Source organism: Diceros bicornis, chromosome 25, assembly GCF_020826845.1.
Source record: "Diceros bicornis minor isolate mBicDic1 chromosome 25, mDicBic1.mat.cur, whole genome shotgun sequence".
Classification (NCBI taxonomy): Eukaryota; Metazoa; Chordata; class Mammalia; order Perissodactyla; family Rhinocerotidae; genus Diceros; species Diceros bicornis.
Window position 1 is genome coordinate 12112274 of NC_080764.1, and position 23513 is coordinate 12135786.

The window sequence follows — 23513 nt, forward strand, 5'->3', positions numbered from 1 at the left end:
CTGTGCCCCCCGTTCCAGCCTGAGGACTCGAGGCTCCGGGTCTCCTGTGCAGCGCTCCAGAGCTCGGAATCGATATGCAGGATTTGGGGAATGACTCCTCTAGGGAGTGGAGGCCCAGCATCCCCTCTGATTAGATGCCCACCCCAGCCTCTCAGACGCAGGGCCCTGTGGGCCCGCATGTCCACCTCCCTCCCAGCTCTCAGCGTGTCTCACTGAGCTCCTGCCTCACAGGTTCCATGCCAGGCTGTGAGCTCTCTGAGGACGGGGTCGTACCTGACACAAGGGCTGCCCAAGAAGAGACTAGAACAAGGGAAGATGGGAGGTCCGGGAAAGACTGAAGGGATCTCTGTCCCTGTAACATCTAGGTCACTGCAAGCTGACAGTCTGGGGGATCCTTCTGCCCAAGGACTCTTCAGAAGGCCTCAGGGACCCTTACAGCTCACTGGGCCCCTCTCACCTTTTCAAACTAGGAACCTAAGGCCAGAGAAGGAAGCACCTTGCTCCAAGTCACACAGCAAGCAGCGAGCCCGCTGGAGGCAGGCCCAGCCTCTCAGCTTTAAGTTGCACGCATCCCACACCACCTTGCAGTCCTTCACTGTGTGCTCTAGATGGTGCTTCTGGAACCCCAGGGGACGGTACAGGGAACAGGGTTTTGTTTCATTTAGAAAGAAGAACCTTCCAACTAGAGAGTCTTTCGGCGACATCACAAGTGATGAGGAAGAGTGCTGCCTGAGGGGAGGGGAACAGCAACTGGACCCTGGGGCTTGGGGGGGCAGGCGTCCAGAAGGCCCACTCCAGGAGGACTGTGAGGAGCTGGAAGTGCCCTCTCAGAGGCCTCCTTCCCACTCTGGCCCTCGGCAGCACAGCCAACGTGGAGCAACTCTCGCCCTGCACTTCCAGCGTGGGCCTGGCAGAGAAGCGTCACTCATCTGCTAAACGGAAAAAGCTCACAGGCTGGGGAGGTGGGCGGGCTGGGCTATTCCTCAGCACGTCTCAGTATCTGTGGAAAGGGGCTCAGTGGCCCAGCTGAGACGGGGGAATACTAGGTTAGCCGAAGTGAAACTGGTTTCGTAGATGCAGGACTTGCCATCATCCGCTAGGGAGGAGACATGGCGGGCAGCCTTCCCCAGAGGTGTCCCTCTCCTGCACAGCAGCATGCAGGGCTGGCTCCCCACCCACCGGCAGTCCCCAGACCAGCTCCCCCTCACTCTCTCTGCACTGGTTGGCTCTCTCAGCTGTGTGGCCTCTAAGCCGCTCCCAGGGCCTGGACCCCAGTCTCCCAGTTAAGAGAAAACACTGATAACACCAGCGGGGGAGCGCTGCAGCTGGCCGTGGCAGGGGCCTGGTGCAGGCCCTCTCCAGAAACAAGCTGCAACTGGGGCCCTGCTTCCTGGGAGCAGCCCCTGGGGAGAGGGAGAAGCTGAGGCACAGCCCTCCGGATGGGTCTGCGTTGCGGTTGTGTTTTGCAGGCTGAGTGCAGCAGGAGGAAGTTGTGAGCGGCCAGGGCCTCCCCCTCACCGTCTGCAGCAGCTGGGGCTCCTGGCAGGCCCCAGCGGCCACTCACTTCCAGCTAGGACAGCTCTGGGCCTGCCACAGCCCTGGGCCCTCTCTCGTGACTCAGTACCGGCCACAAGCCCCTGAGCAGGGCCTCTTCCAGCGCAGGGCTCAGGGGTGGTGGGGAGAACGATGGCCTCATCTCCACAGAGGCAGAGAGGTCTGCAGGGCGGCCCTGGGACCTCCCACTTGGACCCCTTCTGTCTCCCTCCACCTCAGAAGGGCCATGAGAGCAGCTGGTCCAGGAAAAAGGACGTTTTATTTCCATAAATACTCCTGCTCTCACTCACACGCTGGCCCTACTTCTGCCCAGGGACAGATGGATAGACAGAGGTGACGCCCACAGGAGGCCCCAGCACAGGCCGACGAATGAAGGCCACACAGCGAGAACTCCCGTGCAGCACCCACCCTGGCCAGAAGCCCAGAACCCCGAGGTGGCGCCACCACCTCTGACATGCCCCTTGGCCAGCAGTCACACAGCCCACAGCCCTTCAAGAGGCCTGAGAGCAAAGGGCGGGTGGTGGGAGACCCCCAGGAGGAGTGGGGGACAGGAGGAGCTCCTCCACTGGGCCCCGTGAAAGGTGACCACAGGGCCACTTAGAAAGAAAAGCAGAGTCAAACCACACACTAGAGAGTGCAAACGGCTGGGGGTGCAGGCATCACCCCCACAGTCACCCGGTTCCTATGGAGGAGGCCTGAGCTGGGCCCCGGCTCCAGCACAGCCCCCGAGGTATGGCTGGGCCTTCCCATAAGGCATAAGAGACAGGCAGGGATGACCCCACCCCCAGGTTGGGTTCGGAGCTGGGCCTGAGGTCCTGGCCCTCGCCCGACAGCCATGCTTCTCCCCCTTGACCCCAAGTCCTTCCAGGGCCATGCAGCCCTTCTCTGCTCCAGGCTCCCCCCTGTGGTGAAGGTCCCCAGCAGTGCAAACCCAGGCCCAGCCTCCTGCTGGGTTTGGCTCAGCAGGGGAGAGGACAAGGCAGGAGGGGCCCCAGGGGTGGAGGGGAGAAGCACCAGGCCCAGGGGCTATGGCCGTGGGAACAAAGGGCGTCCTTGGCCACACAGCCTCCCACCCAGGCTAGACCAGGGCCAATCCCATTGCCCCTCCGCTCCCCAGCCCCCCTCTGTTCTAGAGGCTCCCCCAGGTCTCAGGTGGGGGGAACTGGTCCACATCCCCCATCTCGTTGTAGGTCTGGTCGCCCATGGTGAAGAGGAGCTTGTAGCGGAGGCGAACCTTCTCCTGGGGCAGAGACGGGGAAGGCAGAAGGGTCAGGGGAGGAAGAGGCTGCCCCCACCCCAGAGCGGCACCCTGTCACAACCAGGCCCCTCACCTTCTGGGGGTTGGCGAGGAGCAGGACCTGGGTGATAGCTGAGGGGTGGACGATGGGGTTAAAGGCCGGCAGCTCCGTGCCTGAGGGCGGCTGCAGCTTCACCTTCATGACCTGCAGACAGTAGGGCGGGACAGGCCAGAGCTAGCCCCACCTTCTCGTCCCCGGTCCCCGTTCTCCTCTGGGGTCTTGGGGCTCTGCCTTTGGTTCCCTTCTACCCCCTGACTCCCCAGGAAGAGAGGGAGGATAGCTGTCCCCCTGCTCAGGACAGCTGGCTCCTCATCAAGCCCAGGTCACCCTGCCTTGAGAGGAAGGAGGCATGCCCGTGTCACCTTGGGGACCGCTGACTGGAAAACGATGTTGCGAATGGGCTGGGGGGCGGTGCTCAGCATGGAAACCACCACCACCAGCACGTCGGAGCGCCCGGGCAGCGGGTCCCGGGCAAAGTGGAAGAGGACCCGGAAGCCATGCTGGTCATACACAGTCACTGGCAACATGCTGCCTGGCAGAGGAGAAGAGGAGAGGGTGATGGGAGGGGTGCAAGCCCTGAGCCCAAGCACATGTGACCAACACCCCCCCCCCCGCCCCCAGCTGACATCAGGTGCCCACTGCTGCACTGGGAACAAATGAACAAACCCACCAACTGAGGTCCTGGCCTCGACTCCTGACGGTGCTGCACCCTGTTGCTCAGAGGGGCGGCTGAACTTCTAGTGTGACAGTGGACGCAGGACACCCACCCCTGAACGGACTCACAGCTGGGGGTCCCCCAGTGCTGTGTGCCTGCTTCTTGGCATGCTGAAGTGAAGGACTGTGGGTGACTTGGGGTCACGCTGTATGTGACCCTGGTATAGTCATTCCGCCTCTCTGAGCTCAGGGTCCTCCCTACTGGTAAGACAGAGGCACCACTACCCACCTCCTGGGACACTGAGGGCGTGACACGCTCACTCACAGTGAGCTCACAAGATGGACATGGCTGAGAAGACTGCCCGGTCTTCACCTGTCTGCTCGGGGCCTGGTGTTGCGAGTGGCCCCCCTATGGCTCCTGGGCAGGAGAGGCCCAGGCTTGGACCTTTATCCTGGTTCGGTTTCACGATCTTGGGGCAACCCCCAAACCTCTCTGTGTCCTGGCCCTGCCTTCTGGGGAGAGGCCCGGGGGCCATCCATAAGCTGTCCTCCTGCCCGTGTAAACGTGGGGTTTATGAAGCAGTTTTGTGATCACTCTGGACAGATGAGGGAAACTGAGTCCTGGGAAGGGGGAGGTCTTGCCCAGAGCTCCCCGCTGAGTCAGGCAGGGCTGGGAGGAGAGCCCCGCTTTCCTACCTGCTCTCCCACACGGAGCCCGAGAGGGCAACGAGCCGGCCCCGCCCAGCCTGTGCCCGCCCGCGCCCCTGCCCCACTTACTGGGTTTGATGGACTCCAGGGGCACAGTGATGTTGGCCAGTGAGAGCTCAGTGGGCATGGGCTGCCGCGGAGGCCCAGGGGGCTCGGGGGAGGTGGTGTGGAGGAGGCTGGTGGCACTGGCGCTGGGTGAGCTGCAGCTGCCTTTATTCTGCAGGTCGCGGAGCGTGAGCCGGGGGGCTGGCTGCTGCTTCTCCCTTATTGGGGGACAGTGCACTGAGAGGTGAATCTTCAGTGGCCGCGAGATCAGGGGCACAGGAAAGGCTGGGCTTCCTGGCTGACCCTGACAGCCGGCTCAGCTGCGTCCCTGTCCCTCTGGCCTTGGTCTCCTCACCTTGGAACTGGCAGCTCTCACTCTCCCTCCCCCGCCAACCCTCACCCCCGCCCACTGAGGCTCAGCGTCCCCCTCGCTGCTGGACCCTGGGGCTTTCGGTCTTAGGTGCTGGGAATGCCTAGTGGAGGGTGTGTGAGTGGGGCATGGGTCCCCCTCTCATAAACTCCATGCTCTGTGGGATGGGCCCTGCACCTGCCCTGGTCACTGCCGCATCCCTTGAGCCCCGTGCAGTGCTTGGCACACGGTGGACCCCGGCAGCCACTGCTCACAGGACCAACCCAGCAATGGGCCGTTCCCTGCTGGGGCTGGGGCAGGGTCTGGGCCAGAGAAAGCCCAGGGGAAGCTGCTGCTGTGGGGGGAGGGGGCTCCCACCCCATGCCAACCAGGGTGTGCCCTTACCACCGCACTTGCTGGGACTCCGGGGGCAGTGACTGCTGGAGGAGGGTCTTCCCCAAGAGGTCCAGGTCATCCAGACCACTGCTTGATGGCACGGGCATCTGCGCTGGGGGCCGACTGTCCGTGCTGGGGGCTGGAGTAGGGGCTGGGGGTTCGGTGCCATCAGACGACTGTTGGGCATACAAAGGATGCAGGTGGGTGGGGCTGTGCTGAAAGGTCCCTTCTCCTCCCTGCAGGTGACATCTGGGGAAGCAGCAGCAGAGATGGGGACAACATTCCTGCTGGGCCCATGCCCCTCTCATTCGAGGGCCATCAGTGGGCCAGGCCTGGTCTGGGGTTCTCCAGAAACCATCACATTCCAGGGACCTCCAAGTTGCCCTCAAGAGAAAAGGAATAGGGAATTCCCATCTCAAGCTCCAAGGCTGAGACTTGGAGAGATGCGCCTGGAGGAGAGGAGAGGACTGCCTTTCTTCCTCTGCCCAGGGATGGTGCCTCAGCCCCGGGGCCGCCCCCTGCCCCATGGCCCTCCTGCCCCCTCAGGCTGCCTGTTGCAGCTGCTCTGCCCCCTGGACAGGTCAGGCTGGTTCCCGGCCCCTCCTACCTGGAAGCTGTTCCATCCAGCACCATCCAAGCTTGGGCCTGAAGGGGGTGTGGGGTCACTGAGGCCTGTGGGGAAGCAAGACAGAGGTAATGGAGCTGCATTCCTGAGCAGAGACAAGAGAGCTGGGGGGACAGTGTGCTGTTTGGGGTTCCCTGACTCCTACCCTCCCCCACATCCCCCCCCCACCGCCGAGAGGTGCAGCTCAAAGGGGAAAAACCCCCACTTTCAGAGGGAACCAGCAGCAGAGCAGAAGTAGAAACCAAAGGTCCCGACGGCCCGTTCCCCAGGCCCACACACGCTTCCTCTCTAGCCACTCAGAAGCCAACCCAACCACAGATGTCAGGACTTTCCTCTTCATTCATCAGCTGACAGCTGGGGGTTGGGGGAGGGGAAGAGGGAGCAGGACACCAAGTGAGGTTCCTAACCTTCCCGATCCAGGCAGGCAGGGGTCAGCATCCTGTGCCCAACGGCTGACTCCAGGGATGCCCTCTGACCATCAGAAGGGTGCTGTGGTGCAGTGAGCAGGGCCCTGGGCCCAGGCCTGCCCTAGAATCTGAGCAACCACAGGCCAGGGCTGGCTGGGCCGCAGCATCCCCATGCGCACAAAGGCGGGGCTGGACTGGGGCCGACTCTCAAGGCCCTGCCCGCCCTGGCGCGTGCCAACAGGGCTGGCTGCCTGGTGCACAGGAGAGCCGGGGCCCTCTGGGTGGCCCTGCTCACTGGCCTGCTGATCAGTCTGACCTCTGCCCGCCCTGAAGCACAAGCCAGCCAAGTTCACCCTAGGCTGGACCTAGAGAAGACAAGTTCTCCTGTTTCTGGCAAATCCTGAGTAAGTGAGGTCCAGCCTGAAGCAGTGTGGCAAGTGGGGACTCCTGGGTCTCCTCCTCTGGCCCCCCCCCTCACAACACAGCGGGAACGGCTACCATTTCTTATGCCCCTTGATGTGTCAGGCACTTCAGACGTGAGTCTCACTTAATCCTCAGACAACCTTAAAAGGCAGGTGTGGGGTTCTCATCCCTCTCTTATGGATAAGGAAATGGACACTCAGAGGGGTTAAGTAACCTGCCCAAGGTCACAGAGCTGGAAAGTAGCAGAGTCCGGACTTGGACAGAGCGTGGCCTAATTACTGGAGTTTCAACACAGCTCTCCCCCTTAGCTGTGTGACCTCAGGCTGGTGACGACCTCTCTGTGCCTCCTCTGTAAGATGGAGACAACGGCAGCATCTATAGCAGGGGGTTACTGTGAGTAATAGACCAGACAAATCGGATGAAGGGCCTGTACGGTGCCGGGACACCCTCTTTGACAGACAGGAAATCCACACTGCTTGCCCCACCCCCACCCCCTGCCACGGAGAACCGTTTAGGACAAGCCCCCTTTGTGGTCCCAAGGCTTCCTCACTCCTCAGAGCGGGGCAGGTGCTGCCCTGGCACTTCTGGTTCCTGTTCCCACACAGTCTTTGCCTCTGAGAAGAAACCAGAGGAAGTGGGAGGCTCAGGGCTCTGCCGAAGTGACTCAGGGACAGGAAGTGCAAAGCAGACCTCGCTTCTCACGAGGAGATGGCTTTGCCACAGCCACTCGCTGGGGGACCAGGGCATGCACACCCACCACCCGGTCAGGTAGCGGCTGCCCGGTCCTGGCTCTGCCGGGGAAGAGGGGCCTGTGTGTTCTGTCTCTGGATCAGTTTTTACCTCTGGGTAAAACAGTCAGGGGCCTCTCTCCCTGAGTCCCCTGGGCTCTGACTGAATGGGGGGCAGGTGGGGGGACTCGTAAGCAGGCCCACGGACACCCCGTAATCAGACCCTCCTAGGCAGGGTGCCGGCTGACATGCCCACAGAGGGAAACTCAACCTGGGCTGCAGTCCCCCTCGTCCCTCACTCTTGAGTCCTCACTTCCCTCTCCTGGCTGAGGAGCTGAGTCAGAGCAGCAGAGGCTCAGAGGAGGCTTCAAAATCTAAGCGTCTCGTCCAAACCCGGGCGCCCACTTTGGGCAAGTCCTCCAGCCTTTCTAGGCCTTGCTTTCGCATCTGGAAAAATGGGGATGTGGACGGCACCCATCTCGGGTGGCGGGTGGAGGCGGTGTAAGATCAGACAGCATGGCAGCACTGGCTAGGGAAGCACTCCTCCATTGCTGGGCCGGGCCGCCAGGGGCCCAGCACACCAGGCCGGGGCCCAGCGCACCATCGCTTTTTGAATCCAGCAGGTTTGGTTTTTATCTCAGAACTGGCTCAGGAGAATGCAACCTGACTCCTGGCTTCCAAGTTAACCTCCCAACCTATCCTTCAAGTTCCTATGACAGAGCCCGACCACCTCTTTCTTTACAGCTTTAGGGCTGTTAAGAGGAGGCTGTTACCACACCCTCCTGCCTCTGAGCTGCACCCAAATGGGGAAACTCGAAAACTGCTTGGCCGCTGGGCACCCTCAGCTTCTTTCCCAGGGCTGAGCCTGCTTCCCGTCAGGCTCTGGAGCCCTGCCCTGCCCTGCGGTGACTGCAGGCCCGGCCTAGGACCAGCGTGGGACACGGAGAGCCTTCTGCCCTGGTGCCGGCTTCCCTGGAGCTTCTGGTGCTGCGGAGCCCAGTTCCCCTTCTCATCCTCCCAGTGCAGGGGGAAATGCTGAACTTCTGCCCGGGCAGCCCCCAGTTCTAGGCTCTAACCTGCTGCAGGGAAATCCCTCCGTTTTCCCTCAGGCCAACAGGGCCTAGGTGTGGCTGGCTTATCAGAGGCTGGCCGGCCTCCTCCTTTGACTGTACAACTTTGCAAGAGCTCCTTCATTTCTCTGAGCCTCAGCTTCCTCAGCTGTGAAATGGGCCTAACGCCCACCCCCCCCACCCCCCATCCTCCACAGGACGCGGAGGAGTAACACCTGAGCTGACCATGCTCTGCAAGCTGCATCGTGTGCTGCAGGCATCACCCCACACCTGCAGCCGAGCCCGCCCTCCTCCAGCCCAGCCCCTTCCTCACTCAGAGACATGAGCTCATCGTCAAGCAGGGAAACGGAGGTGCTGGGCTGCTCGGGGCTGGCCTGGTCACCAGGGTGGGAGGGCATGGCTGGGTAGGTGGTGCCGGCAGGAGGGAGATCCAGGCCTGAGAGGTCCAGCAGGGCCGAGGTGCTCCCTGGGGTAGGAGAGGAGAGTCAGGCAAGTCCTGGGTGGTGGACACTCAGGCTCTTGAAGTCCACAGGGGCTGGGGGGCAGCAATCTGTCCCCCTACCCTTCACAACCCTCCTGCTTCCCCCTCCTTGGCCGCAGCGCCCTGGCCCCGGAATCTGCCCACCAGGCCCTTTCTTTAGCACACAGTGTTCCTTCAGTCTGGAATGTATTGCCTTCTTCTCTCTACTTGGCAAACTGCCTCCCATCCTTTAAGGCCCCGCTTAAACTCTGCTGCTTCTGTGCCCACCCCCACCTCTCCCTAACAGGGCCAACTCTACCCTCCTCTGTGGTCCCCAGGGCTGTCACTTTATCCTTACTGGAGCCAAGCCTGTAATGTCTACGTGTCAAACGCTCCCACCTGCCTTCTGATGATTAAACTAAGCCTTGGGAGTGCCATCTAGCTCTGCACAACAGACGCCAGATTTGTCCAATGGAAGAAAGGCCTTCCTTCTGCCTGCCTGTGCCAAACCCTCGGCTCCCTCCCCTGTCCACATCCAGACTTCCTCCCCAACAGCTGCAGGCTTGGCACAGACTTTGTCCCCAGCTCTCTCCCTGGGGGCCTTCCCCATCTCAAGGGGCCAGGGTCACGCTGGTGGTCACGGCTACCAGCTCTGTGCCCCTGCAGCCTGGCGGGCCCCTCCCCATCTCCCCTGCCACCTGCTCACCAGGGATGGAGCCAGTGGCGGCATCACCGTTGACCTCCTCGCCCCGCACCAGCTGCTTGTACAGAGTGATCACCTGGGTCAGGTTGTCGTTGGCCTGCAGGATCTCCGCTGCAACGGGCAGGAGGGGAGAGGCCAGTCTGAAGGAACAGGGTGGGGTGGGGGGGGCCTCTGCCAGGGGCAACGAACACCCTGCATCCATCCTGCCCTCATGTGAGGGCACAGGGCCAGTGCACCCCATCTTGTCTACTCAGACTCAAGCCCTCAGCTACCTGCCCTCGTCCACTGTCTCCTCCACACTGCCCTGTGCCCTGAACACAGTGGTGTCCTCCTGCCTCCAGGCCACCACACTAGCCCTGCCATCTGGATGCTCCCGGACCTCTGCACGGCTTCGCCCTTCCTGCCTTCAGGTCTTTACCCAGAAGTCACCTCGGGGAGGCATTCCCTAACCCCCACCCTGTACTACCCAGTCCCTCCCTGCTTGTTTTTCTCCACGCCACTTAGCACTACCTGACAAACTGCCACCGCTCACATCCTTGCTTTATTGTCTGTCTCCTCTCATTAGGCTGCAAGCTCCATGAGGATGTGGCTGTTGTCCATTTTTATCACTGCCATATCCCTGAGGGCATTGAGCAGTGCCTGGCACAAACTAGGTCATCAGCAGAGTGAGCTCCTCAGGGGCCAGGGCCTAGAGGGATCTGGGCAGCAAGCCTCTTGGGGGGGACCAGGTACCTGGCACATGGGAGGCACTCAGTAAACTGATGAATGAGGGGCTGAGATGGTACCCAGACCACCGTCCGAGAGGCCCTGGCTGACGTGGTGGCAGAGAACAAGGACAAGAATCTGACACGTGGCCCTGGCAGAGGCCATGGGGCCAGCTCTGGAATCGCTCAGACCTGTGGGATCTGCTCTCGGTTTCTAGCTCACACTTACTACAGAGGCAGTGTCTGGGGGGAGAGAGCCCCCGGTCCACCCTGCTTCTGCCACAGTTCTGCTCTGTGATTTGGGCAAGTCACTTCCCTCTCTGAGCTGCAGCTATGAAACGGGGACAATTCTCCCTCCTGTGCAGCTTGTGGGCAGTAAATGAGGTGCCTGGGAAGGGGCCTGGCCATAAGGTCTCTCAACCACATCAGCCCCTGCTCTTTGCTTCCTTCTTCCTCAAAGCCGAGAAACCCAAGGTCAGTGCTGGAGAAGGGGGACCCCTGGCGGTGGCTCCTTCCAACTGCGGATACTCAGCAGGGCCTAGGAGAGGCGGGAGAAGGTGGAGGGATAGGGCCCACTCTGCCCAGGGCTCACCCAAGGCCTCATCATTGTCCTCTGTGTCGCTGGCCAGTCGGAAAAGCGTGGGCCGCAACCGCTCACAGCGCTGGTACAGTTCCTGGGGGCAGCGGGGTGGGCAGGTCAGGGCCGGCAGGGGCCCTGGAGTGGGCAGGGACTGGGCAGAGGCGGGCGCACCTTCATGAGGTCCTCTCTGCTGTGGGCTGCCGCCACGCCCTGGCTGTGGCTCATCACCATCTCCGTCAGCAGCTTCACATTGTTGTTCACCTCCTCGATGGCACTCACTCGCTTCGAGATCTTCTCCATCCGCTTCTGGTCCTAGGGAGGATTAGCAAAGGGCTCCTGAGAGCCCGGGTCAGGGCTGGCCTAGAGCCAGGCACTGCCCACACCACTCGGGAGTGTCTGCCGGCTCGGACTCTGCAGGGGGCTTGCTGCATCCTGCTAAGAGCCCCTCATGCTCAGAACAGGGCACTCTGGTCCAAGAAGCCCTCAGCCAACCCTGGGTTCACTTCTCCTGCCAATGCCCCCTGGACCCAGGCCTCTGCATGAGCCCATCAGAATCTCCTGGGCCCTCAGCCAGAATCTCTAGGGACGGCCCCAGAACCGGGGTTTCCAATACACTCGCCAGGTGATTCTGGAGGACCAGGGCCCTAGACCCACACCTGTGGTTCTACACGCCCTCCTTGTGTTTTGTCCCTTGAAAGGAGATTCCTGAACTTGAGAATGAAAGGGGACCTTAGTGGTCACCAAGTACAAGCTGGAAACTAGTGCAGTGACCCCTCCCAATGTCTGTTGCTGTGTGGCAAATGCTGGGGAGCTCACAGTCTTGAAAGGCCACTGCAGGAAGTGACCCCGCTATCCCTGGCCCACTGTGCTTACCACGCATGTCCCTCCCTCGTGGAATGAAAAGTGGGCTTGTACTATGCCATCTGATACAATTGCCCTCCTTGACAGGGGCCACCCCTGACTTTCTCCTGGCTGTCAGAGCACGCAGAACTTCTGCCCTCTGGGTCTCTGGACTACAAACTTTTTTTTTTTTTTTTGAGGGAGATTAGCCCTGAGCTAACATCTGTTGCCAATCCTCCTCTTTTTTGTTAAGGAAGATAGGACCTGGGCTAACATCCGTGCCCATCTTCCTCTACTTTATATGGGACGCCGCCACAGCACGGCTTGATATGCTGTACGTAGGTCCACGCCCGGGATCCAAACCTGTGAACCTCGGGCCACCGAAGCAGAACACACGAACTTAACCACTATGCCACCGGGCTGGTCCCTGGACTGCAAACTTTTTTGATGACTTACCTTTATCAATAAAAAAAGTTTCAGCATGCACCCACAACATACGTACACTTACTTATAAATTAAATATATATTATTTTTTATCCTTATATGTAAACATACATACATGTTCATATATATATATTTTAAATATAGTAATGCCTAATTTATTTCTAATTTTTATGGAATACGTAGTAAGCCTCACAGAAGTCCATCCAGGGATGTTAGCTCGGCTGCTGGAAAATTCTTCCCTCCTCACGTTGGTCCTGGCTCTGCCTACTGGTGTCCCCCAGTCAGTCAGCTCTTTCTTTGCTGTGACAGCCCTTTAGCCGGGTCACTGCGGGGTTCCTCATATGCACATACACAACCCCACGCCGGTGGCCCATCTCAGCATCCCCATCCCGCCCCCTCCCTGTGCTCTGGGCTCAGCCATCACCTCCTGCACCATCTCCTTGATGAGTTTGTTGGCCGCTCGGAGGTCCTCGGGGTGGGAGCTCTTCAGCAGGCGGGCCAGCATCTGTGGAGAAAGAGGCGCAAGACTGTGATGTCAGTACCTGGGCCTGGGGTCACATTCTGGCTCCCCATTTCCTGGCTGTGGATGTGAGTTAAGTTACTTAAACGCTCCACGAAATGGTGAGAATCTACTGGCACCTGGTGAGGTGGCTGTGGGATACCTGAGACACTGCACAGAAGTGCTCCCCACAGTGTCTGGCAGAAATCAGTTCTCAACAAGTGGTGCAAAACATATATGACTGTGGCTAGACAAGCTTTCTGGAAGGCTGTCCAAGGAACTTCACAGTGGATCCCCTCTGGGACTGGACTGCGGAGAGAGGAGCTGTTACTTTTTATCTGACCTCCTTCTGTGCTGTCTGATTTCTTGCCCACGAGCACACACTTCTTTAACAAAAAGCTAATAAAATTCTTGTTGAAAGACTCGAAGACATAAAGGTACACAAACTCCTGATCAACCTCTGAAATGCCATCAAATCAACCCCAGGGACACAAGACCCACTCTTGTGTTGAGTGAACACATAGGCACGGTATGGGAAGTACTCAGTATGCAGTAGGTGCTCAATAACCACTGCCTGTCCCCCTCCCCAGTGGCTGTACCGGCATGAGCCTCTGCTCCCAGCGCAGGCAGCCACGCACTGGGATTCATGGACCCCCAGTGAGCCCTGGAGCCTCCCCTGCTCCTCCTGGAGCCTCACCTTGGACTTCTCCTCGTCTTCAAAGATCACATTCTTGGGCCGCGGAGGAGGGAGGGGAAAGGTGGTGTCATCTGGAAGCTTGGGGTCGGACTTCACAATCCCTGGGGTAGACGGGTGGTGGCAAGGCTGTCAGCAGGGCCCAGGACAGGGGCTGAGACAGGGATGGGGATGGGGGAGGCAAGGGTAGGATGGAAGATGGAGGACAGTCTTTCTCCACACGCTGGCTCTGGACCCCAGGGGCCCGGGCCAGGGGCTGAGACAGGGATGGGGACGGGGGAGGCAAGAGCAGGACAGAAGACGGAGGACAGTCTTTCTCCACATACTGGCTCTGGACCCCAGGGTCCATGTCAAACTGCATGGGGGAGAGCTCAGGCACCGATATTTTGAGGCTACTTTATGGGGGCCACTCACTGAGGAGACGCTTAACCCGAACCCACCTTCTCTCCACCCAAGCTAGCCTCAGGCAGAGCCACAAAAAGGCCCCACTGGCCATATGTTCTTGAGAAGTTAAAGGGCAGATCCATGACCTTGCTGCCAGAAGCCCCTGCAACTGCTGGAGGCCCAGCGCAGGGAGGAGGGAAGAGGGAGGAGGGAGGAGGGAAGAGGAAGGAGGGAGGGAGGGGGCGCGGTCACGCCCCCTCTGGTGCCTCACCCTGCTTCTTGAGCATCTGGTAGGCCTCTGCGATCTTCACCTCCTCGGGCAGGCCAACTGTCCAGCTGTAGAGGAGCTCCAAGATCTTGTTCTTCACTTTCTCCGACGTCCGAGAGCCCAGGTACTTCAGGGACCGAGGGGAGGGGAGGCCTTTGACATGCCTGGCCCCACTCACTGCAGTCCCAACCCCAGCCCCAACCTGGCTGCCTCCCCAGGACTCCCCTGGAAACCCTCTGGCTACAGGGCCCTCATGTCCCACCCACCAGCCCGGCACAGACAGAGCTCACCTCCCAGCTCTGCCGCTCACGAGCTGTGCCAGCCCTGGGGGTCTCAGTTGCCCCAGCTGTTATGTGGGGTGAACTGCTTGACCCCGGGCCTTACTCACAGCCTCCCTGCAGCAAACTAGGCCGAGGGATGTGGCTCTCACACCAGTCACCTCCTGGGAGGAGAATGGGGGGCCAGCTGGGTCATCCAGCTGCTCTGGTCAAGGGATGGGTCTGAGTGAGGAAGGGTGACACGTTCACGCCCTCCGGGAGGACTTAGGACTCCTTGGGCCAAGCTGGGGGTGTGGTCCATCTACAGCCAGCAGGCTCTGTCACTCAGGTTTGGGACCTCAGCATCCAAGGCCTCAAGGAGGCCACTCTTGTGAGGTGGGGACAGGGAGACCCTCCACTAGAGACCCAGGTGGGGCATCATGGCCAGGTGTGCAGAGAGAGATCTCAGAGCCACCAGTGCTGAGGCAGATGTTCAGCAGCTGGATGCAAGCCCTGAGACTGTTCCCCCTAAGTACAGAGCAGTGCCACAGCCGGCCCACACTGGTCAGCCTGGAAGCGCTTTTCCCAGACACCCAGCTGTCCCAGACTCAGCTGTGTGAACGGGACCGTGAGGAAGGGTTTGTGTTCCTGCCAGGTCAGAGTTCTACTGGGGCTGAGGCAGCAGGAGAAGTGGGAGCTCCAGCGGGAGGCCTCAGGATGAGGGGCAGTCGGTCCAGTCGACCCCCCGTCTGGGGACCCTCTTTCCTCAACCCCCAGCTGCCAGTGCAGGTGTGAGCTCAGGCCGGGTGCACTCACCTTGGGAGATACGACCTTGATGAGCTCATTGAGGAAGCGGAACTTGCCCACCTCATCGTGGAACCTCTTGCCGCAGCTCTTCATGCATGTTTCCAACACCTGGGGGCGGTGGTGCGGGGGGGCAGGGACCCCCAGGGAGGATCAGAGGAGGCAGCCTCTGCCCACACCTCAGCCAGGGCCCAGAAGCCCAGGGACGGGCATTTAGTAGGGTGGAATGACTCGTGAGGACAAAAGGACTGAGGTGCAGAGGCCCCCGAGACTGATCACCACCCTCTGGGGGGCAGGCCAGGGTGACTTCCAGTGCCCAGCAATGCCCAACCTGAAGCACCGCCATAGCCCCTCCACAACCGCGCATATCTGAGTACGACTTGTAAATTTTTTTCTTACTATTTTTCCTTTGATTGTTTTTTTTAAACTTAAATAGGCACTGTCTACCCTGGCCTTACCCTAAGCTACCTATCTGTGAAATCATAGGACTAGTACATTTGAGAAAAAAAAGAGTTAAAATAAATACATAACTATTAAAAGGAAATCTACCACTATCTAAAATCAGCTTTGCTACGTGGTCAGTTGCTATGCGGCCCACGCTTGGGGGTCACAGACAGCGCACCTCCCTACTCTTCTGCTATTGGCACAGCTTCAAAACCTCTCGCCCGAGCCCAGGCGTCGCCCCTCGCACCCCCGTCGGGAGGACAGCGCTGTCCTGTGTCTAGAGACACTGATGGGCTGGGCTGGCTCTGTAATGCACCTGGGGAGCTTGATAAACATGCAGACACTGCAAGAGTTCTGATTCAGCAGGGCTGGGGTGGGGCCCTTAGTCAGTATGTTTCAGCAGCCTCCTGGAGATCTGACACACAGCTGGGGCAGGGAACCCCCGGACCAGATGATCCTAGGGGGCTCCCTCCAGACAAGAGGCCTAACTATGCAGGGTCTGGAGGGGAGGCCAGTCCACTGGCTGTGGAACCCTGAGGGGCTGGCCCAGACCCCCATTCTAGGCCATCTTGGCATAATTCCCTTCGGCTCTAAAGAAGAGTCTGACGGGACCAAAGTCTCAGTCTTGGCCTCCCCTGGTGCCATCCACGTGGTTGGGGGATGGCTGGCACCCTTTCTCCCCTTCTTCTTACCGTCAGAGCCTGGACTGCCTCCCACTCCTGCGGGGACTGGATCTTATGGGCCAACAGCCGGGTGGCAAGTGGAGGCCTGGGTGAGAGAAGAGTATGGAGCCAGAACAGCCACAGAGCCCCAGACGCCCGAGGAAAGGGCAGCACTCTACCCTGGCGGGCTGCAGCCCCCAGTGCCTTCTGTGGGGCACCGGCAAAGGCCCAGCTCCCTCTCTGGGTCAGCCGGGCAGAGACTGTGGCATGACAGGGCGGGGCCCGGCAGGGAGCGCAGGCTGAAGACCTTCAAAAGCCACGAGCTCAGCCCCTTGGCTGGCTTTACCGAGAACTATGACCTGCCGTATCCTTGGCTCGCCAGAGAGACAAGAACGGAGAGATGACCACAGCCTTCAAGGGCCCAGTCTGGGGGCAGAACATGACAATGTACCACAAGAGATGGGCAGACATAGCTCCCTAGGAACTCAAGGTGGCACAGGACATTCTGCTGAGGGAAATCAGAGCAGCTTCATGGTAGACATGGTGACATCATCTACCAGATCATAAAAGACCTCTCACTGGCGACAGTAACAGCTAACACGCACTGAGCGCCTGTGACGTGTGAGGCCCCTCACGTGCATTTTCCTGCCTAACCTCTGTAAGAGTTCTCCAAGGGAGGCAGCACTATGCCCCCACTTTACAGGTGAAGAAACGGAGGCTCAGAGGTAGTCACTTGCCCAAGGTGACTTGGCTAACAGAGGGGATGGGATTTGCATGCCAGCAGCTGGACCCTGGAGCACACACATCATGCCCCACGCACGGCCTCCCCGAGTGGAGCGCCTGTATTCCTGGAGGTGCGGCACACAGAGCTGCGCTCCCTACCTTCAGCACGCCCTGGGGAGCCTGCTGACAACGCCCACCCCTAGCCCCCGCCGGACACTCTAGTCCAAGTCTGGGTGCAGCCCAAGGATGTGTATTTTGACAAGTACTCCGAGCGATTCTAATGCAGGCGGTTCTGGTTCTTCCTTGAGCAAAGGGCCTGCTGGCCTCGTCCCAGCTGGGGAGCATGTGGTTCCCCCTCTGGAACGTCCTCCCCAACAAAGCACAGGCTGGGGCTCAGGCAGGCCTGGGCTTACTTAGCTTGGGACTGCCATTTTCTCTCTGTGAGATCTTGGGACAACTGCTGAGTCCCCTGAGCCTCAGTTTTTTCACCTGTACAATGGGTCCAGCAAGGCCCGCCTCAGAGGATGGCACACAAGAGGCACTGAGTACAAAGTGCCCACTACCATAATGGATTTGTGAGCACACGGAGAATGGAAAGTGGGTCTCAATCCACCCACGTCTCTGCCTGCGGCCAAGGTCTGGAGTGTGCAGGGCAGGTGCATGGCGGGGTCTGTTGTGTACGTGAGCAAAAGAGGGAGAGGCCACCTACCCCTCGAAGTCCTCGTTGAGCTGCTCGCAGAAGCTGTTGATGCTGGCCCAGTTCAGTTCCTTGTTCAGGGGGTTCGTGGCTCTGTCTGTAGGGGAGAGGACCAGTGGGGCCTGGCGAAGGGACCCCTGCCTCTCCCACTCCCTACTTCTACTCCAGCAGCAGGGGGTAGCGTGTGTGACTGAGCACATGAAAAAGGCCGCCCCTTGACTTCCTGCTCCGACAGCCTCAAGACCTGAGCGCTGATGTTTCAGTCGAGTCAAGGGACAGATGAGCTCCTGCCCATTGGCTTCTCTTCGAAGCTTCTCCCCAAAGGGCCCCTATTTTAGCGCTGTGCTCAGGGGTGGGTCCCCTACTCCCCACTGCCCCCACTCCTGCAGCTGTACGCCTGCCGCACTGATCGCACGTCCTCTGATGCTGCTCCTGAAAACAGTGTCCCCAGAAGTCACACGGAATTTACGCTCAGAGGAGATCCAGAGGTAAGAGAAAAAAGCCATAGTTCCACCCTCAAGGAGCTGTGTCGCTGGGAAGTGGGCCAAGGGAAGCTAGGTCCTCCATATAACGTGAGAGAAGGAGGCAAAGGGAGCCGAGGGGACAGGAGGAGGGGACTCGGCTGAGCCTGAGGCCAGGGGAGGGTGTGGCAACACTCAGACAAGGACTGGAAAGAGTTAACATGCTGGGCACGGCACGCCCCCAACAGCTCCAGGGCTGTGTGTCTGATCTATGGCTAACTGAGCACAGGGCAGAGCACGAAGGGCCTTGGTAAGGAGTGCGGCTCAAGTACCACTTCCTCCAGGAAGTCTTCCCTAACTCCTACTCCTGGCCAGCGTGGCACTGCTGGGTCAGCTCTCTCTTCTGTACCCCCCAGCCCTGACCTTCATCATGGGCCCGACCTGCTATGGCACCGCACCCCAGCCACTTGTGTACACGCCCACCTCCCCTTGGCAAACAAAGGAACGAATGAGGGGTCAGTGGTGGGCAGGCGGGGTGAGGTACTGGGGGAGTCTGAATCCAGGAATCGGCAAACAAATCTAAAGGAAGGGGTGGTAAATAAGGCCAGACGGTCACCTCCCTGACCCCCAACACTGGTTAAACAACAATAAAGTAGGTCAAATAACTTTTCCGAACCTCCGTTTCCCCATTTGTAAAGCTGGAGTGAAACGTGGATTGATTCTGGATGAGAAAATACTTTACGCATGGTAAGGCTGTGGGGGCAGCCAGAACTGGATCACCTCCCCAGGGCCTGTCTCTAAGCCTCAGCCTCTCTTGGCCAGTTCTGCCCAAGCCTGAGCCCTCAGCAGGGGGTGCGGAAGAAACACGGCCCTGGAGGTGAGACAGAGAAGGATCTGTGGACAGAAGGAGGCTGGGGACCCGGCACGCGGCGCCCTCTGCTGTGGCGGGAGGCCTGGAGCCCTGGGACCCCAGGGCTGGCAGCCACTCATTCAATTCCTATTTATTCAATAAATATTCTGAGCACTGGGCCCCAGCAGTGAACAACAAAACCCCTGCCCTCCTGGAGCTCACAGCCCAGCAGGAGAAACCCTGACTACTCAGACAAACGAACAAACACAGAATATAGTACACTGTTGTGAAGTGCTAGGAAAAAAAAACAGAGCAGGGAGAAGGTACAGAAAGTGCTGGGGTGGTGGGCTGCTCTCCGGCAGGGCTCTCAGAGGAAGTACAGCTGAGCACACATCTGAATGAAGCATTTTCTCTCTGGGTACTAATCTCTGTTCCAGGAGCCCTGCAGAGCCCTCCACACCCTCAGAGAAATGAAATGAAGCCACTGCTGACCACCCAGGGATACCAGGAAAGGCACCCCCCTGGCCATCTACTCTGCCTCCCAGCCCCCAACATGGCGAGAAGCTGGGAAACACCAGTCTGGAGTTAGAAAAACAGAATGGGGCTGGACACTGCCCACTTGATGACACCCGGCTGGTGGACCCTAAAACAGGAAGTCCCTTCAAGTGTCAAAGACACATGAGTCTGAGTGAGAACAGAGAAGTTGGTTCTAGAGACTGCTCCTGAGTCAGAAGTCAACGAGGAAGAAGCAGTGGCATCATGAGACATCAGCTTTCTCCCTGCATCTGGCTCAGAGCGAGGGCCTCTAGGTCCAAGGAGATCTGACCAACTTCTCTGGCCCTGGCTGCCAACCCGCAGCCCTCTTACCTCCACCTGGGGGGGAGCACATTCCCCAGGAGACACCCCGGGAGGGAGGGAAGTGTTTCACAACTGGGCCTGATGCCACCCCGTCACTCCACAGAGGTGACAATGTCATCATTTACCCCACCAGAAGCTACTCTTAACCTCCAACCACAGCAAGGTAAGAGCTCACAATTTTGCTGGGGCACAAAGCGGAAAACAAAGAGAAAATAATCTCAGCCTCAATCTGTTATGGCCCAGCCTACTGCCAAACCTGGGTGTCCTGACTCCTCTCTGTTTCCCAGATCAGACTCTTTGGCCTCTCGGAAAATCCCCATTGTTAAACCCGACACTGCTTCGTTATCACCCCGAGTTCAAGTCCTTCAGCCTGTCATATCTGTCAGCCAGGGCCCTGCCCATCCCCCCAAGCTACTGCTGAGAATTGGACACTTGTGGCGTTCTGGAACAGTCTCGATGGCCACTGAGTGCCTCCTTTGCAACCCCTCCACCTCCAGTGGTCAGGCTGACTCGGAAACATCCTTGGAGATGGTGCGGTTCTGGGGCCAACCTCAGGGTTCAACTCAGCTCAAGACTGGCTTAAAATGGGTTGGTCATGCCCCCAAATCACCCTGCATAGCTCCCTGGAGTGCCCAGGGCCAAGGGGCTGAGCTGAAGCCAGACCCAGAGGCCTCCCTGAGGCCCTGGCAGAATGGGAAAAGACTTGGGCGGGAGCTGTCACAAGCGCAGGGAGAGGCAAGCCACAGCTTTCCCGGGCCGAGTCCAGGAGTGGGGTTGTGAGGATTGTCGGAAATGTGTGACGGGGAGCTCAGGTGGAGGGTGCGGGGTCTCATAAGCCTGGGAAGCAGGAAGCGGTGTGTGAGGAGACACAGAGAGAGGGGTGCAGGGGTCTTTGGAGGAAGCTCAGCAAGGACTGGGAAAGGAGTTTCGGGTGGAGGTGCAGAGTCTGAGGGGCTGGGCTCAGGGCAGTGACCAAGAACTTGAAATTACTTCTGGAGTCTGAGACGAGACCCTCCCAAGCCCGTAGGGTTTGGGGCCTTCTTATTGTGTGGCCAGAGCTTGGGGGTTCAGCTGGGCCAGTGGGTCCTCCCTTCCCGGGCGGGGGAATGAGCACATCTGAGTAGTTGCAGACTCAAGCAAAGGATAAGACGGAGGCATGCCATGCAGGGCTGGAGTGGAGGATTCAGGGCCCACGGGGAACAGGGTCCCTCCCTCCCGGGTCTGAGGTGTAGCCCTGGGGGCCGCTCGCTTGCTCCCTCCTGGGTCCCAAGGGGATGACTTGGGGGGTCTGCTCCTCGGTGGAGAAGTCTGGGCTTGGTGGGGCTGGAGGCTGCTCGCTCCTCCCGGCGGTCGCGGCCCAGAGATCGGAGGAGTGGTCTGCGCAGCTGGCGGCTGTCTTCTCCCACCCCAGGGTCGCAGGAATGGGCTCGGGGCACCGCCCCTCGCGGGCCAGGGGCGGGGCGTGAGGAGGGGGCGCCCCGTACCCCGCCCCCGCCGGGAAGGGGCCCGCCTCGTGCCCCCGGTTCCGGTTCCGGTCCGCCCCGCGCCCCTCCCGGACACTCACTGATTCGCGCCTCCAGAGTCTCCGGCTCCATCGCGGGCTCCATCTACCACGGCTCCCGAGCCTCGGCACCGCCCCCCGCCCCCCGCCGCTCTCGCGGGACCTCGTCGGCACCGCCCTCTGCCGATTAAAGGGGCAACGTCCGCCCCGACGCGCGGGAGCGGCGCACACGAGCGCTCGGCACCATAGAGACGCGAACGAGAGCGCCTAGAGCGTCAGTGCGCTCCCAACCCCTCCCCCAGCGGCGTTTACGTCGCGGGCGGGACCCGCCGCCGGCCTTCTCGTTCACGGCGCTCAGGCGGGAGAGGAAGCGGAGGGACTGGGGTCTGAGGACGGCACCATGGAAACCCCACAGGACGCTCTAACTCGTTCTACGTCACGGAGATGCCAGTGACCGCTTCCGGAAGAACGCTCCGCGGCCATGTTGCTGAGGGGGTCTGAGGTCATTTCCGGAGGCCTGAGCGTGTACTTCCGTTTCGATGCGCTCGTGGGAGGGTCCTTTGAAAGGTCGAAGACGTCGTTGGCCTTCGTGAAAATGATGTCCAGTCCCAAGGTTGTCGACTGCTTACGTTGGTCCAGGCGTTGTTCTAAGCACTTTTTATACATTAGTCCATTGACTCCTCATAACAAACCCATGAGCCAGGTAACTGGTTTGCCGGAGGTCACGCGAGTGGCAGAGCGTGAATCCTGTCCTATCTCCTGCGTTCATTCTGCAATCATTTAACGCACTTGGCATTTGCTTTGCTGTGACGGGCGCTGGGGGAGAAAGGCAAGGCCAGATATTTATTGCGCAATGTGATGGGGGAAGCCCACGGGGTAGTGGCAACACAGGAGGGGTCCCCTATCCAAACTGGGGTGGGGGGTGAGGGGGGTCTTCTCGGGGGAGGCTTCTCAGAGAAGGTGATATTTAGCTGAAAGACAGTCGGGTTTCTCCAGGTAAACCTTGTACGAAAGCTATTCCAGGTGGAGGGAACCAGACGTTTCAGGGCTCACAGGGGAGAAAGAGCATCATGAGTGCAGGGAATTGAAAGTATTTCATCCTCCAGAGGATGTTGGCCTGGAATTAGGCTGGGGCAAGATCACGCAGGTCCTGAGTGTAGCTTTTTTTCTGTAAGCTGTGTTGGCGGTGTCGTTAAAGGGTTTCGCGAGTGGTGACAAAATCAGGCTTTTGTTTTAGAGAGGTCCAGGCGGCAACAGTGGGCAGAAGATTCTGGTGGGGGCCAGACTGGAATCAGGGAGGGCAGAATGAACAGACTCGGTGCCTTTTCTCCTGCCGTTTCTCCCTCCATCAAAGACCCTCCTCTTCTGCCTTTCCCAGCTGCAGCCCGGGACCACCTGGTGACGTCACGCCCAGGGCAGCCAGGTCTCCGGCTCACCTGGGTCCGCTGCAGTCCGTCGCTCCCTGGCGGCCCGCTGGGGAACCGGCCCGTGGCGCCCTCTCGAGCTGCCCGGTTCCCGGGAGGGTTAAAGCGCCACCGAGACTAGGGAATCTGCCGAATCCGGTTCTGCTCCGCCCTCGCCTCGGCGAGCGACCTCGACTCACCTTGCACCACAGTGACCACATCTGGGAGATGAGAGGGTTGTGCTGGGTCAGTTTTTCCTGTAAACTCAACCATTCAGCAGACTGGGATGCTTTTCTAAACTCCCCCTCGCAGGCCATTAACATTATATAGGAAAGTGATATGTATGTTTATTGCATTCCTCAATAAAAGCTGTAACATAATATGTACTTAGAGCTCCTTCTGTTTGTTTCTTTTATTACTGAAATAAATTATCACGCAACCGCATTTACCGCGTTGACTTATGGATGTATCCACGTTGTCAGGAGTGACTTTTTAAAGATGGCGTAGATTTGACCTGGGTTCAAATCCTGACTTCACTGCTTTCTAAACGGTATGACCCAGGACAGATCACTTAGTCTCCCTACATCTCAGGCTTCTTATTTGGAAACATGGTTGTGAGACTTCAGTGAAAGGGTGTCTGCAAAGTGAACCCCTCAACGCACACCCCCTACCCACTTTCTCTGCAGAACTTTTCTCCTTTGCATTTATCAACACTGTGTATTTCTTTTCTTCATCGTGTTTTTTTTCTCTCTCCCCCACCAGAACGTAAACTCCACGAGGACAAGGAGTTTCATCTATTGAGTTCACTTTCCTGTCCCCCAGGGCTTGAAAGAGTAACTATCGCATAGTAGGTGTTCAATAAACATGCACTGAACAAATGCATGAGTAGAAACTATTATTCATAAACTTTATAGATGGAGGGGTGCAGGGATGTGCCCAACATGGCACAGCGAGTGTGTGTGTGTGTGGGTGGGGAGCCAGGTTGTGCTCGTAAGGAAGGCTCTAGGCTGTGCCTTGGTG

At 59.1% G+C, this 23513-nt stretch overlaps 1 protein-coding gene and 1 long non-coding RNA gene across 3 annotated transcripts; one reads left to right on the forward strand and one right to left on the reverse strand.

Moving 5' to 3' along the window:
* Positions 1 to 1794: 1794 nt before the first annotated feature.
* On the reverse strand, positions 1795 to 21283 carry GGA1 (golgi associated, gamma adaptin ear containing, ARF binding protein 1). Of its 2 annotated transcripts, none has more exons than XM_058568405.1 (17): positions 21154 to 21283; positions 17433 to 17517; positions 16031 to 16106; positions 14907 to 15005; positions 13837 to 13960; positions 13185 to 13285; positions 12413 to 12493; positions 10876 to 11016; positions 10717 to 10798; positions 9424 to 9531; positions 8571 to 8723; positions 5612 to 5676; positions 5014 to 5180; positions 4284 to 4477; positions 3215 to 3384; positions 2886 to 2996; positions 1795 to 2794 (listed from the first exon to the last, which is right to left on the reverse strand). In XM_058568405.1, the coding sequence occupies exons 1-17, from the start codon at positions 21194 to 21196 to the stop codon at positions 2684 to 2686; spliced, it is 1911 nt and encodes a 636-aa protein (XP_058424388.1). In that variant the 5' UTR covers positions 21197 to 21283; the 3' UTR covers positions 1795 to 2683. The 2 variants fall into 2 exon arrangements, with proteins under 2 accessions (XP_058424388.1, XP_058424387.1); XM_058568404.1 differs by lacking the exon at positions 21154 to 21283 and adding an exon at positions 18558 to 18576.
* Positions 21284 to 21561: 278 nt separating this feature from the next.
* On the forward strand, positions 21562 to 22937 carry LOC131421663 (uncharacterized). Its single transcript, XR_009223927.1, has 2 exons — positions 21562 to 21793; positions 22475 to 22937. It is a non-coding gene; the product is annotated as an uncharacterized LOC131421663 (long non-coding RNA).
* Positions 22938 to 23513: the final 576 nt, after the last annotated feature.

What these genes read in the sequence shown, in the direction of transcription:
- GGA1 (XM_058568405.1), bottom strand. Translation starts at nt 21,196, where the DNA reads ATGGAGCCCGCGATGGAGCCGGAGACTCTGGAGGCGCGAATCA. An exon ending in GCAGAGAGGACCTCATGAAG is followed by an intron (nt 10,799 to 10,875) that starts GTGCGCCCGCCT and finishes CGCTGCCCCCAG; the next exon opens with GAACTGTACCAGCGCTGTGA. An exon ending in TCCTCGCCAACCCCCAGAAG is followed by an intron (nt 2,795 to 2,885) that starts GTGAGGGGCCTG and finishes TCTCTGCCCCAG; the next exon opens with GAGAAGGTTCGCCTCCGCTA.